The 12,795-nt window shown below is 63.0% G+C and overlaps 1 protein-coding gene across 1 annotated transcript in view; it reads right to left on the bottom strand.

Moving 5' to 3' along the window:
- The window catches only part of IL16 (interleukin 16), a 90,675-nt gene extending 78,977 nt beyond the window's left edge, over positions 1-11,698 (bottom strand). The window contains 1 exon segment of the mRNA XM_054713273.1: positions 11,597-11,698. Within this exon segment, the coding sequence (XP_054569248.1) occupies positions 11,597-11,636 (40 nt within the window). The 5' untranslated portion in view covers positions 11,637-11,698.
- Between the last annotated feature and the right edge of the window lie 1,097 nt (positions 11,699-12,795).

The following is a 12,795-nucleotide window of genomic DNA, read 5'->3' as shown; positions in this document are numbered from 1 at the left end:
AAAGTGGGTTCACAGTGGTAAGTATGTGAAACTGTATGTGTAAAAAGCATCTGAAAAAAATCCAACGTGTACTGATGATTAAAAACCCTCAGCCAAGTGGGACCAGAGGGAATGTACCTCGACGTATTAAAGGCCACATGACAAACCCACAGCTAACGCCCAACTCAACAGTGACAACTAAACGCATCTTCCTTAAGATCCCGAATGAGACGACCCAGTGAATGGGAGAAGATGCTCCCAATAATCTATACTAATAGAAGGGTAATATGCTAATTAGACCTAACACCTTCCGGATGACCTTCCAGACGTCCTTCCGGACAAAGCCATAGTGGTGGGGCCGAGGCAGAGGCAGTTAGGGGCGATCAGACAGGAAGGAGAGGGCAGTTAGGGCAATCAGGCTGGCAGGGGAGAGCAGTTAGGGAGATCAGGCCTGCAGGGGAGAGCAGTTAGGGGGATCAGGCAGGAAGAAGAGAGCAGTTAGGGGGATCAGGCCAGCAGGGGAGAGCAGTTAGGGGGATCAGGCCTGCAGGGGAGAGCAGTTAGGGCGATCAGGCCTGCAGGGGAGAGCAGTTAGGGGGATCAGGCCAGCAGGGGAGAGCAGTTAGGGGGATCAGGCAGGCAGGGGAGAGCAGTTAGGGGGATCAGGCAGGCAGGGGAGAGCAGTTAGGGGGATCAGGCCAGCAGGGGAGAGCAGTTAGGGGGATCAGGCCGGCAGGGGAGAGCAGTTAGGGAGATTGGGAAGGCAGGGGAGAGCAGTTAGGGGGATCAGGCCTACAGGGGAGAGCTGTTAGGGCGATTATGCAGGCAGGGGAGAGCAGTTAGGGAGATCGGGCCTACAGGGGAGAGCAGTTAGGGGGATCAGGCCGGCAGACAGATGAGCAGTTAGGAGCCTGCGGTCCTGGATTGCGAAAGGGATGTCCAACTGCCGGTTTAGGCCCGATCTCGTAATTGGAGAGGGTTCAGGCCAGGCTGAGGGACCCCCTCCCCCTTCCACTCCCCCCGTGCATGAATTTCGTGCACCGGGCCTCTAGTACGTATGGTAAGGGGTTAATGTCCAGAACAAAGAACTCAGACAAGTCCGCAGGGCTCACCCCCGTGCTGCAGGTCCCATGGACTCCGACAACGCACCCTGTCACGCACCTGTCATGGCAGAACTATGCAGGAAGGTGCGCCCCTGCCCTGACCACACCCCCGCCCCACGCCGTCAGACCTCCCCATGCTGTGCATTGTTCTCAGGACAAAATGCAAATTCCTCGCCACGTCCCTACGATGCCCATCATCTTCCCTTTTCCAAGAGGCCACGTCCATGTCACCCTAAGGCGTCTGCCCCAGCTGCTGGTCCCCCCCCCCAACACACACACACAAGGTCCCCTCCCACGTCTCCATAGGCCGGCTCCTCCCAGCCTGGCCGCCCACGTGGCCGCTGCTGCCCACCCGGTGAGCTACCCCTTCTTATACCTCCTTCCTTAGGAGCTGGTCGCCCTCTGAAGGCGTCCCCTTGGCTTCCTCAGGTACATGTGCCCCATCTGTGGGTCCCCCCTGGACCATGGGCACCCCAACAGGCCCTCAGCAGCGGCTGCGGCAGAGCCCCAGCCTGGGGCATGCCCGGCCCACAAGCCCAACAAACGCTCACGGACTGAATCCACCCAAACTGCACGTGTAAATAAACGACGCTTCCATGTGTGTGCACATCTGAGAACGTACTGAGCACTCGGCATGGCCTTCCTCTGGCCCGTGTGGTTAGGCTCTGCTTTTTTTAAAATATGTTTTTGTTTATTTCGGAGAGGAAGGGAGAGGGAGAGAGAGAGAAACATCCTATATAATAAAAGCCTAATATGCAAATTGCCCCCTCTACCAGGAGTTCAACCAGGGGGCGGGGCCCACCAGCCAACTGCCCGCAGCCCCTCCCCTCTGCGGGACCAGCCCTGATTGGCCCCAATTGGGGAGAGTGGGGCTGGACCCTACACGTACACCAGGCCTCTAATCTACACTAATAAAAGGGAAATATGCAAATTGACCATACCCCCACGACACCCACCAGCCAATCAGGAGTGAGTATGCAAATTAATCCAACAAATATGGCGGGTTAATTTGCATATGCAGGCGCGGAGCGGTCGGGCAGGGCGGGACGCCTGCTATGAGGAGGAGGGCGGGGGGCGGAGGGAGCTACAGGAGCAGCACTCCTGCCGGGAACAAGGACTTGTAGGATCCCGGGAGAAGCCAGGGGAAGGAAGGCCTATTTTTGCACGAATCTTCGTGCACCGGGCCTCTAATCTATACTGATAAAAGGGTTATATGCTAATTAGATCAGACATCTTCCAGACATCCTTCCTGACAAAGCTGGGCCAGGAAGCAGCCGCCTGCCCACGGTCCCGGGTGCCTGCGCCTGCGCTGGCCTGGGTGATGCCAGCCCAGGTCCTGGGTGTCTGTGGCCGGCCAGAGGAGGGAAGCCTGGGTCCTGGGTGTGGGGCCGAGGCAGAGGCAGGTTAGGGGCGATCAGGCAGGCAGAGGGGCTAGGGGCGATCAGGCAGGCAGGCAGGCAGGCGAGCGGTTAGAAGCCAGTGGTTCTGGATTGCAAGAGGCATGTCATCCCCCGAGCGGTCCCGGATTGGAGAGGGTGCAGGCCGGGCTGAGGGACCTCCCCCTCCTGTGCACGAATTTTGTGCATCAGGCCTCTAGTCTATATATATAAAAGCCTAAGGGACCAAACAACTGAACGACCGGAATGACTGGAACGACCGGTCGCTATGACGCGCACTGACCACCAGGGGGCAGACACTCAATGCAGGAGCTGCCCCCTGGTGGTCAGTGCGCTCCCACAGGGGGAGCGCTGCTCAGCTGACCGACCCGTCCCGGTGGCCCACCAGCCCAGTGACAGCCACTCCCTCCCTCAGTCGTCCAGTATGTCCAGTCGCCAAAGAAGGTGCCAGGCACTGGCGCTGCCAGCCTCCTGGAAGTCGGCCTTGGGCACTGCGGCCGCTTCCCCTCCCTAGACGCTCTGCAAGGACGACACAATATAAAAGCGGCCGCCAGGTGGCTCCCGACAACCAGCGGGAATGTCACCGGGCCGGCAAGGGCATCCCACCACCGCCTGGAGGGCCGATTGCATCCTGCTCCCCTCCACCCCCTCCGGACCCCACCCGTGCACGAATTCGTGCACCAGGCCTCTAGTCAATGATGAGAAAGAATCACGGATCGGCTGCCTCCTGCACGCCCCACACTGGGGATCGAGCCCACAACCTGGGCATGTGCCCTGACCGGGAATCGAATCGTGACCTCCTGGCTCCTAGGTCGATGCTCAACCACGGAGCCACGCCAGCCGGGCTGGGCTCAGATTTTACATGAGGCTAGAGAACCGTATTCACTCCCTCCTGGCGCCTCCAGGCCGCGGGTGAGGGTGGAGGGAGGAGAGGGCGGGCTCCCTCGAGCTTTGGGGACCCTGGATGGGGCAAGCGCATCCCTCGGTCGACTCTAAGCGATGAGACGCAGGGAACACGCTGCAGACACAGAACCGAGACCGATGGGTAACAGTCACGCTGCCATCGCCGTGGGCCAGACACCGCGGCACGGACACCCGCCTCCCACACCTAACTGGGGGCTGCCCTCAGCTCCCCAGGTTCCTGAAGGGGGGCCGGGGGGGGCGTTGACCTTCCCCAGGCCCAGCCCCAGCGCTTCAGCCCCAGCTCCTCTGACCATCGGGTCCTCAGGATAACAGCTGATGAGTTACCCCAGGCAGGCGCCCCCCGTCGGCCCATCGGCTGGGCTCGCTACGGATGAGACAGCCCAGCGGGAGGGATGGCCGGCCACGGGGTGCTGTTCCCAGGCCTCGAGGAGGCTGGGTGCAGGCAGCTCCCTGCACAGCCCACAGGGGAGGCAGGTGCTGATGGAGGACACGCCGGGGGATGTGTCTGTGCAGCGGCCGGGGCAGGAACGCTGGGTGCCTCCGGGACCTCTCCCTTCACAAGAGAGTGGAGGCCATGGAGTCCTGTCTTTCTTTTTATTTTTTTTTAATATATTTTTACTGATTTCAGAGAGGAAGGGAGAGGGAGAGAGAGGAGCATCCATGATGAGAGAGAATCATGGACCGGCTGCCTCCTGCACGCCCCCCACTGGGGACCGAGCCTGCAACCCGGGCATGTGCCCTGACCGGGAATCGAACCCGGGACCCTTCAGTCCACAGGCCGACGCTCTATCCACTGAGCCAAACCAGCTAGGACTACTTTCTTATTTTCTATCTTTTTTTCTTTCTTCCATTCTTAGTGTTTTTTATTGATTTCAGAGAGGAAGGGAGAGGGGGAGAGAGAGAAACATCCATGATGAGAGAGAATCATGGATCGGCTGCCTCCTGCATGCCCCACACTGGGGATGGAGCCCGCAACCCTGGGCATGTGCCCTGACTGGGAATCAACCTAGGACCCTTCAGTCCACAGGCGGACGCTCTATCCACTGAGCCACACCAGCCGGGGTGAGTCATGTCTTTTCTGCTTTCACAGGGATGCCAGGGACCCCCAGACCAGGGCCAGCCCCTCCTGAGGGTTCAGACTGGGCCGCGCCGGGCAGCTCTCTGTCCCCCCCTGCCCCCCCTCCGTCCGTCTGTCCGTCTGTCCGTGCCCGCTTGCAGTCCATCTGCCCACACAATTATCTGAGGAACGCAGCCGCCTACCGCACATCAGAAAGCAAGATGTTTCAAGATGAAGAAATCCCCGCTTTCTCTTCTTAATTTGTTATTGTCATGACAGGCCTGACTCAGTGCCCAAGAATGCAAGGCCCCTGCCCGCCCTGCCTACCCCCTCGCGCCTGAGGCCGCTCCAGCCACGCCCCTCGCCTCCTCCCACCTCCGCACCCCAGCAGGCGCCTGCCCTGCCCTTTCTGCTGGCTCTCACCCTGCTTGCTGGCCAGCTGGCCTGGGTTTTCAAGGACTGGCTGCGAGTCACCTCCTCCAGGCAGTCTGCCGTGATGCACTCCCGGCTGCCCTCTCTCACCTGGTCTCAGCCAGGAGCTGCGAGGCCCAGGGTGCCAGGGACTATGCCCTCCTTCTCTCCGTGGCCCCACGCAGCGCCTGGCCTCCGTGGGCGCCAAAGGGCGGTGAGAGGAGGGGCTGAGAGAAGAGAAGGAGAGAAGGGAGCGGGAGAGCGGGGTCTCGGTGGTCACCCGCCGACAGAGGGACACGGAGCGATGGAGGGAAGTGGCTGCGGCCAGCACGCAGGCATCAGGGCTCTGGCTGTGAAACGCACGTGGCCTGGCCGTGGTCCCATCGACGCCAGCTCTGCCTCCCTGAACCCCCTCCGCCCGCAGAGGGGAGGCCAGAGGGTGGGCGCAGGCCCCAGGAGTCCCCCCCATCACCCCACCACCACCACCACCACACGGCCTGCACCCTCTTGGCTGCTTCTCTGTGAATGAATAACCAGTGACAGGCACACCCATCCGCCCGCCGCCTCCAATCCCTGGACCAGCCTGGAGGCGGCAGGAAGTGCAAGGGCAGCCCTAGGGGGCCATCACCTGCCACAGGGTCGGGTCTCTGCCTGCCGCACAGACACTCAGCCCTGGCCTAGCTCCCCACCCCACCGGCCCAGGCCCCAGGCCCCAGATCCCAGGACGGGGCGCGGCTCCCTCCCCTCCGTCCTGGCCTGCCCCTCCCCGTCTGTCAGAGCCCAGAGCCCCGCCCTGACCCTCACCCCATGCCCGCACCCTGCACCTCTGCCCTGGGTGCCCTTCAGCCCCAAGGACCTGCCGCCTCTGCTCCGTCCTCCGCGGTCTGCCCAGGGCCGTGTCCCCGGCCAGCGGCCGAGGCGGGATAGAGAGGGCACTGTACCTTTAAATGGAGGGAGACCGCCTATGTTGTTAGTAAAGACTGAAGGCCACTCAGAGGGGCCGTGGGAGGGTGTCTGGGGCGAAGGTGAGCAGCCACATCATGGAAAAGTCCGTCTTGAGCCCTGGCCGGTGTGGCTCAGTGGATAGAGCGTCGGCCTTCGGACTGAAGGGTCCCAGGTTTGATTCTGGCCAAGGGCACGTGCCCGGGTTGCAGGCTCCATCCCCAGTGTGGGGACGTGCAGGAGGCAGCCGATCCATGAATCTCTCTCGCCCTGGATGTTTCTCTCTCTCCCTCTTTGTTCCTCGCTGAAATCAATCAATATATATCTATATATTAAAGTCTGTCTTGAACAGTCTGTGGCCGTTATTCAGAATTAACTGAAGGGTGTGCGAATGATACTGACACGTCCCTGCATGTAAACTGTACCTAAAAGACCAGTATGCGAGCCCTGGCCAGTGGGGCTCAGTGGATAGAGCATCGGCCCGCAGGCTGAAGGGTCCCGGGTTCGAGTCCCGGCCAAGGGCACATGCCCTGGTGGTGGGCTCGATCCCCAGTAGGGGGCGTGCAGGAGGCAGCCGATCCGTGATTCTCTCTCGTCATCGATGTTTCTATCTCTATCTCTCTCTCTCTCCCTCCCCTTCCTCTCTGACATCAATAAAAATCTACACTAATAAAAGAGTAAGATGCAAATGGACCGAACCTTCGTGACACCCACCAGCCAATCAGGCGTGAGTATGCAAATTACCCCCAACAAAGATGGCGGGTTAATTTGCATACACAGGCGCTCAGTGGCGTTCTGCACCGCCCCAGCTGCTCCGGCACTCTGGGCAGCGTGGGAAGGCGGAAAGGCGGCTCTGGGCCGGAGCGAAGGCGGTGCCGGCAGCCAGGGGAAGGAAGGCCCATTCTTGCACGAATCTTCGTGCGTCGGGCCTCTAGTTTATTAATAAATAAAGAAATAAATAAAAATAAAAGAACAGCAAACGGATATGGACCCAGTTATTTACACACGGTCTGAAGGGCTTAGGCGGGAAGTGCAGCGTTGCCTGAAATCCGTTTGGAAATGCATTGAAAAACAAGGAGGACGCATGGACGGACAGAGGGACGGCGAGGCGGAAGGCCACGGGGCAGGCACGCGGAGTCCATGTGGCTCGCGGACGGACGCTGGAGGGTGGCTCTGCCCACCGACAGCCGTTCCCTCCACCGTCCTGTGAGTGAGAAATCGTGATAGGCGCATCTTGGGAAAGTGCAACTGAGCAGGGAGATCCGTGAGGGCTGGGGTTCGAGGTCACCGCGAAGGGTGGTTCTGACGCCTGTGCAGGGACTGGGAGGTGACCTCTGACCCTGCGCCATGGGGCACCAGCATGGGAGCAGCAGGTGCGCGGGGACCACGGCTGGGTTTCCGCTCAGTGTAGGGCTCAGGGCCAGAGTGTGGGTGTGGGAGGGGGGACAGGCGGGTTCCCAGGACACCAGCTGTGGGGACAGAGATAAGGCTCCTGAGGTTTCGTGCCACCAGCAAAAGCTCTGACCCCCCACACACACACACGTCCCCCCCCTCCCCGAGCTCAGGAGTTCCTATGGTTATTTTTATTTTCTTTACTAGAGGCCTGGTGCACGAAATTCATGCACTGGTGGGGGGCGGGGGCGGGGAAAGAGTCCACAGCCCAGATGGCAAGAGGGCGCAGGCCAGGCTGAGGGACCCCACCGGTGCACGATTGGGGCCGGGAAGGGACGTGGGAGGTTGGCCAGCCAGGGAGGGACCGTGGGAGGGCTCCAGGATGTGTCCGGCCCATCTTGCTCAGTCCCGATCAGCTGGACCCCAGCAGCAAGCTAACCTACCGGTTGGAGCGTCTGCCCCCTGGTGGTCAGTGCACATTATAGCAAACGGTTGAGCGGCCTTAGCGTATCATTAGCATATTACACTTTGATTGGTTGAATGGCCAACTGGATGACCGGACACTTAGCATATTAGGCTTTTATTATATAGGATTTTAAATATATTTTTATTGATTTCAGAGAGAAAGGGAGAGGGAGAGAGAGAGAGAGAAACATCAATGAGGAGAGAGAATCATGGAGCGGCTGCCTGCTGCATGCCCCCCACTGGGGACTGAGCCCGCAACCCAGGCATATGCCCTGACCTGGGATCGAACCGTGACCTCCTGGTTCATGGTTGACGCTCAACCACTGAGCCACGTGGGCTGGGCTCGATAATTATTTTTCAAAAAACTAGAGGCCTAGTGCACAAAATTCGTGCATGGGCAGGGTCCCTAGTGGCTGCGGGCTGCCAGCCTGGGCCTCCCTCCATTCCGCGCTGCCCTCTGGTGGTCAGTGCACGTCATAGCAAGCGATCGAACTCCCAGTGGGTCGAACTCCCGCGGGGACACTTTGCATAGTAGGCTTTTATAGATATAGATGCTGCCAGCCACACAGACTGGATGGGAGTGCACTGCAGAGCTCCCAGGCCTGGCTCCCACCCGACTCCTCAGGCAGTACCTCCTCCTCCGAGAAGCCCGCCCTGACCACCAGGCTAGGTCGGCTCCCCAGTGAGAGCACCCGGCCCCTGGCCCTCTGGGCCATTCGTTTGGGTGTGAAACGGTCCCATGTGCCCCGCTGCTCCCTGGAGCCCAGCGCTGGGGCACGGCACGCCCTGGACACGTGGGCTGGACGCGCGTTCCGAGCTTTGGAGAAAGCGACATCACCCTTTGCTGGTTGAAGGTAAATAGAAAGTGGGCTGTTGGGCCGGAGGGCAGTAACCTCGCCCCGGCTACACCTGCGCTTGTCCCCAACACGCTCCGTTAGGTAGCTTTGACTACCAGAGTCTCCTGTGGCTTTACTTTCTCCCCCCAAGAAATGTTGGGGGGAAGGGAGAATGGGGGGCGGGGAGGAGCTGCAGCAGAATCCCCCTCAAACCTGCTCCCGCCCGGTACCCCCCGCCATGCACCCTCCCTGCCCACAGCCGGCCTGGGGCTCCCTGGTCCCCAGGTGTGTGAATCCATGTCCCAGCAGAAGGATGGAGGCCCCCGTGGAGGACCGAGCGCTGGGGACACACCACCCAGCAGGCCACGTGCCAGGAACCTGCACTTGCGCACAGAACAGTGCTCCAGCCTCGGGAGGGCGTGTCCCAGCCACAGGAGGGCGTGTCCCAGCCTCAGGAGGGCGTGTCCCAGCCTCGGGAGGGCGTGTCCCAGCCTCGGGAGGGCGTGTCCCAGCCTCAGGAGGGCGTGTCCCAGCCTCGGGGGGCGAGTCCCAGCCTCGGGAGGGCGTGTCCCAGCCTCAGGAGGGCGTGTCCCAGCCTCGGGGGGCGTGTCCCAGCCTCGGGGGCGTGTCCCAGCCTCGGGGGCGTGTCCCAGCCTTGGAGGGCGTGTCCCAGCCTCGGGGGGCGTGTCCCAGCCACAGGAGGGCATGTCCCAGCCTCGGGGGCGTGTCCCAGCCTCAGGAGGGCGTGTCCCAGCCTCGGAGGGCGTGTCCTAGCCTCGGGGGCGTGTCCCAGCCTCGGGAGGGCGTGTCTCAGCCTCGGGAGGGCATGTCCCAGCCTCGGGGGGCGTGTCCCAGTCACAGGGGCGTGTCCCAGCCTTGGAGGCGTGTCCCAACCTGGGAAGGGCGTGTTCCAGCCTCGGGAGGGTGTGTCCAAGCCACAGGAGCGTGTCCCAGCCTCGGGGGCGTGTCCCAGCCTCGGGGGCGTGTCCCAGCCTCAGGGGCGTGTCCCAGCCTCGGGGGCGTGTCCCAGCCTCAGGAGGGTGTGTCCCTAGCGCTGCTGTGCCAGGCCTGGCCGGCGGGTTTCGGGGTGTCCGGGTGTCCGGGTGTCCGGGCTTCACTGCCCAGCCTCCCCACAGCAGAGCAAGCGCAGAGCAAAGCAGGGCCCCGCCCGCCTTTATCCGGAGCCCTTGAGGGGAGTGGCCAGCAGAGCCGCTGCACAGGGCACAGGGCACGGGGTACGGGGCACCCATTCCCACGGCTGGCACGGCTCTGTGAGAGCTCCCAGCCAGCCTCCCCTGGGGAACTGTCCTGGGCTGCACCCACCACCGTCCCCCCCCTCCCCCGCAAGGCCATGGCCTCGGGCAGCCCCAGGCGCAGTGAGAGGCCACTGCAGGGTCCGGGTCCCAGGGGGTCGGCTGGCTGGCATCTCCCCCTCCAGCTCTGCCTCCCTCGCCCTCACAGGCGGGGCTCCCACAAATGCTCTGCAGTGACCCTGACCACAGTGCCTGGGGTCTGTTACCAGGGAAACCGACCCCAGACGGCACACGGCTGGGACCGGACGTGGCAAGGCCTCCTGGGGCACCCACACCCCCGGCCCAGCCCGGGGACTTCCGCGGGGTAAATGTGCCTCATCCACCCCCAGGGTGAGCGCCTGGCCCGCGTTCCACGAGGGACCGGGACCGGACGCCGTGGCCCGGGTGCCCAGAGGTCGCCGTGAGCCCCAGCAGTGGACAGGCTGGTCCGGACCCCGCAGCCCGCACAGCTCAGAGCAGCTCCTGACGAGCACGCGGGGCCCGGAGCCGGGCCTCGCCTGCTTGTCCCTAAAGAAAACATGTGTTTGCTGGGATGCCAGCCCCCAGCAATGACGCTCTGCCGGTGCTCACTGTGAAGCCCACGGGCTCAGAGCTGCTCGTGCCCTCGCCCAGGCCCCGCCCACTGCACCAGCCCCGCCCACTGCCCAGGCCCCGCCCACTGCCATGGCCCCGCCCACTGCCCCGGGCCCGCCCACTGCCCTGGCCTGGCCAGGGCTCCCTGTGAAGCTGAGGGCTCAGAGCTGCTCCTGCCCCTGCCTCCGGCCACACCCCGGCCACGCCCCGCCCCCTGCTGCCTGGACCCGCCCCCTGCCCTCGCTCCTCCCCGGCCAGGCCCCCTGCCGCCCGGCCCCGCCCCCTGTCGCCCGGCCCCGCCCCCACCGCCCCCCTTCTTCAGCCCCGCCCCCTGCCCCCTGCTTCCAGCGCGTGTTTCTGGAGGGAAAGGAGGAGCCGGTCCTGAGCAACCCACTGATGTGGGTGTCTCTGCCTGGGATGCGGACCCCAAGTGCCGGGGACAGGGACCACCGGAGTGCACGGGTCTGGGAGTCTCCGGGGGCCCCTGCAGGACCCAGCCCAGCGGGGTCGGGGGGACCCTGCCCCCTGGCATTCATTCACACCTGATGCTCCTGGGCGGTGCCTCCAACACCGACAGAGGAAGTGGACGCTTAGAAAGGCTGCCCTGGCCCGGCCGGTGTGGCTCAGTGGCTGAGCGCTGACCTGTGAACCAGGAGGTCTGGGTTCGACTCCCGGACAGGGCACAGGCCCGGGTTGCGGGCTCCATCCCCAGTAGGGGGGCGTGCAGGAGGCAGCCCATCCGTGATTCTCTCTCATCATGGATGTTTCTATCTCTTCCCCCCTCCTTTCCCTTCCTCTCTGAGATCAATAAAAAATATCAGAAGGAGGAGGAGGAGGAGGAGGAGGAGGAGGAGGGGGAGGAGGAGAAGAGAAGGGTGGCCGGCTCCGGCTCAGTCTCCCCTCTTGGGGGTCTGGCGAGCCCCCCCCCCCAACACACACATACACACACACACACACACACACACACGCACGCACCCTGCCAAGCAGCTGGGGAGCTCCGCCAGGACACTGACAACAGAGCGGGCCCTGCCCCTCCGCGCGCGCGCGCACACACACACACACACACACACACACGTGTGCACAGGCACCGCACACGTGAGCAGACGCACACGCACCCTTGCGCGGCTCCCCATCCCCGGGAGCCACTGCGCACCCCCCTCCCCTCCTCCCCGCCCCCCCATCCCCGGAGCCCCCACTCACTCACCGGCCCCCCTGCGAGGGAAGATCCGCTTGTGCAGACCCATCCGTGGGGCTGGAGGACGGCGGGGACGCGGCGGCGGCCTCCGGGGCGGCGGGGGAGGATGTGCCGATGAGTTGAAACTCCCCTAAAACTCCGCTGGGACGCTCTCCTGGGCAGGGCGGGAGGAGGAGAGGGGGGTCCCTGCCGGAGCCCCGGAGCCGAGCCCGAAAGTCCAAGTCCTGAGCGAGCGTCGGGGAGCCGCGCGCTGCAGCCCAGCCCTGCGCGCAACAGCGGGCGAGCGCGCCGGGAGCGAGGTGACCCCCAAAGCCAGCGAGCCAGCCGGGGACCCTGCGCCTCTCCCTGCGCCCCACACAGAATTGCAAAACCCTCAGGCTTCGCTCTGGCCTCGCAGCCCGGCAACAGCGTCCAAGGTGTGGCAATTGCTACAGTCTTGGCCCCCCCCCCCCCCCGCACCCCCCCAAACACACACACACACTTTTTTCTTTGCAGGAGCGCGGGCGTGTGTCTGGGCTGGCCGGCGGCGCACACACAGCCCCGCGCGCCCTCGCCGGCCCGGGTGATTCATTCCCTCCTGGGCGCGCAGAGAGCACGCTTTGCACAAACCCGCCCCGGCCGGGCGCCGGCTCAATGCGGCCTGTGTCCCCGGCCGGGCAGGGCGCGCGCGGCCGAGGTGGAGGGAGGCTGGCTTCCATCAAGACACGCAGTCACCCCGGCCCCCGACGGGACGGGACGGGGAGGGGGGAGGGAGGGAGGGAGGGAGGGGGAAGGGGCCCCGCCAGCCCCGCCCCGGCTCGGGCTCTGGAGTCCTTTCAGCCCGGTGGCCCTGGTCCCTGCCTGCGCCTACCAGGAGGACCTATTTTTAGATTTGGATGGACAAGAGGGACTATTATTTTAAAGACCCATTTGTTTTCATTTGGGTTTTTTTGGTGTGTGTGTTTTTTTTAATGTTTCTTTATTAATGTGCCCTAGCCGGTTTGGCTCAGTGGATAGAGCATCAGCCTGTGGACTGAAGGGTCCCGGGTTCAATTCCGGTCAGGGGCATGTACCTTGGTTGCGGGCACATCCCCCCAGTAGGGGGTGTGCAGGGGGCAGCTGATCAATGTTTCTCTCTCATCGATGTTTCTAACTCTCTATCCCTCTCGCTTCCTCTCTGTAAAAAAAAAAAAATCAATAAAATATATATTTTTTAAAAAAGAAACATC

The sequence above is a fragment of the Eptesicus fuscus genome, chromosome 25 (genome assembly GCF_027574615.1).
Source record: "Eptesicus fuscus isolate TK198812 chromosome 25, DD_ASM_mEF_20220401, whole genome shotgun sequence".
NCBI lineage: Eukaryota > Metazoa > Chordata > Mammalia > Chiroptera > Vespertilionidae > Eptesicus > Eptesicus fuscus.
This window is presented reverse-complemented; position numbering and strand designations above follow the sequence as displayed.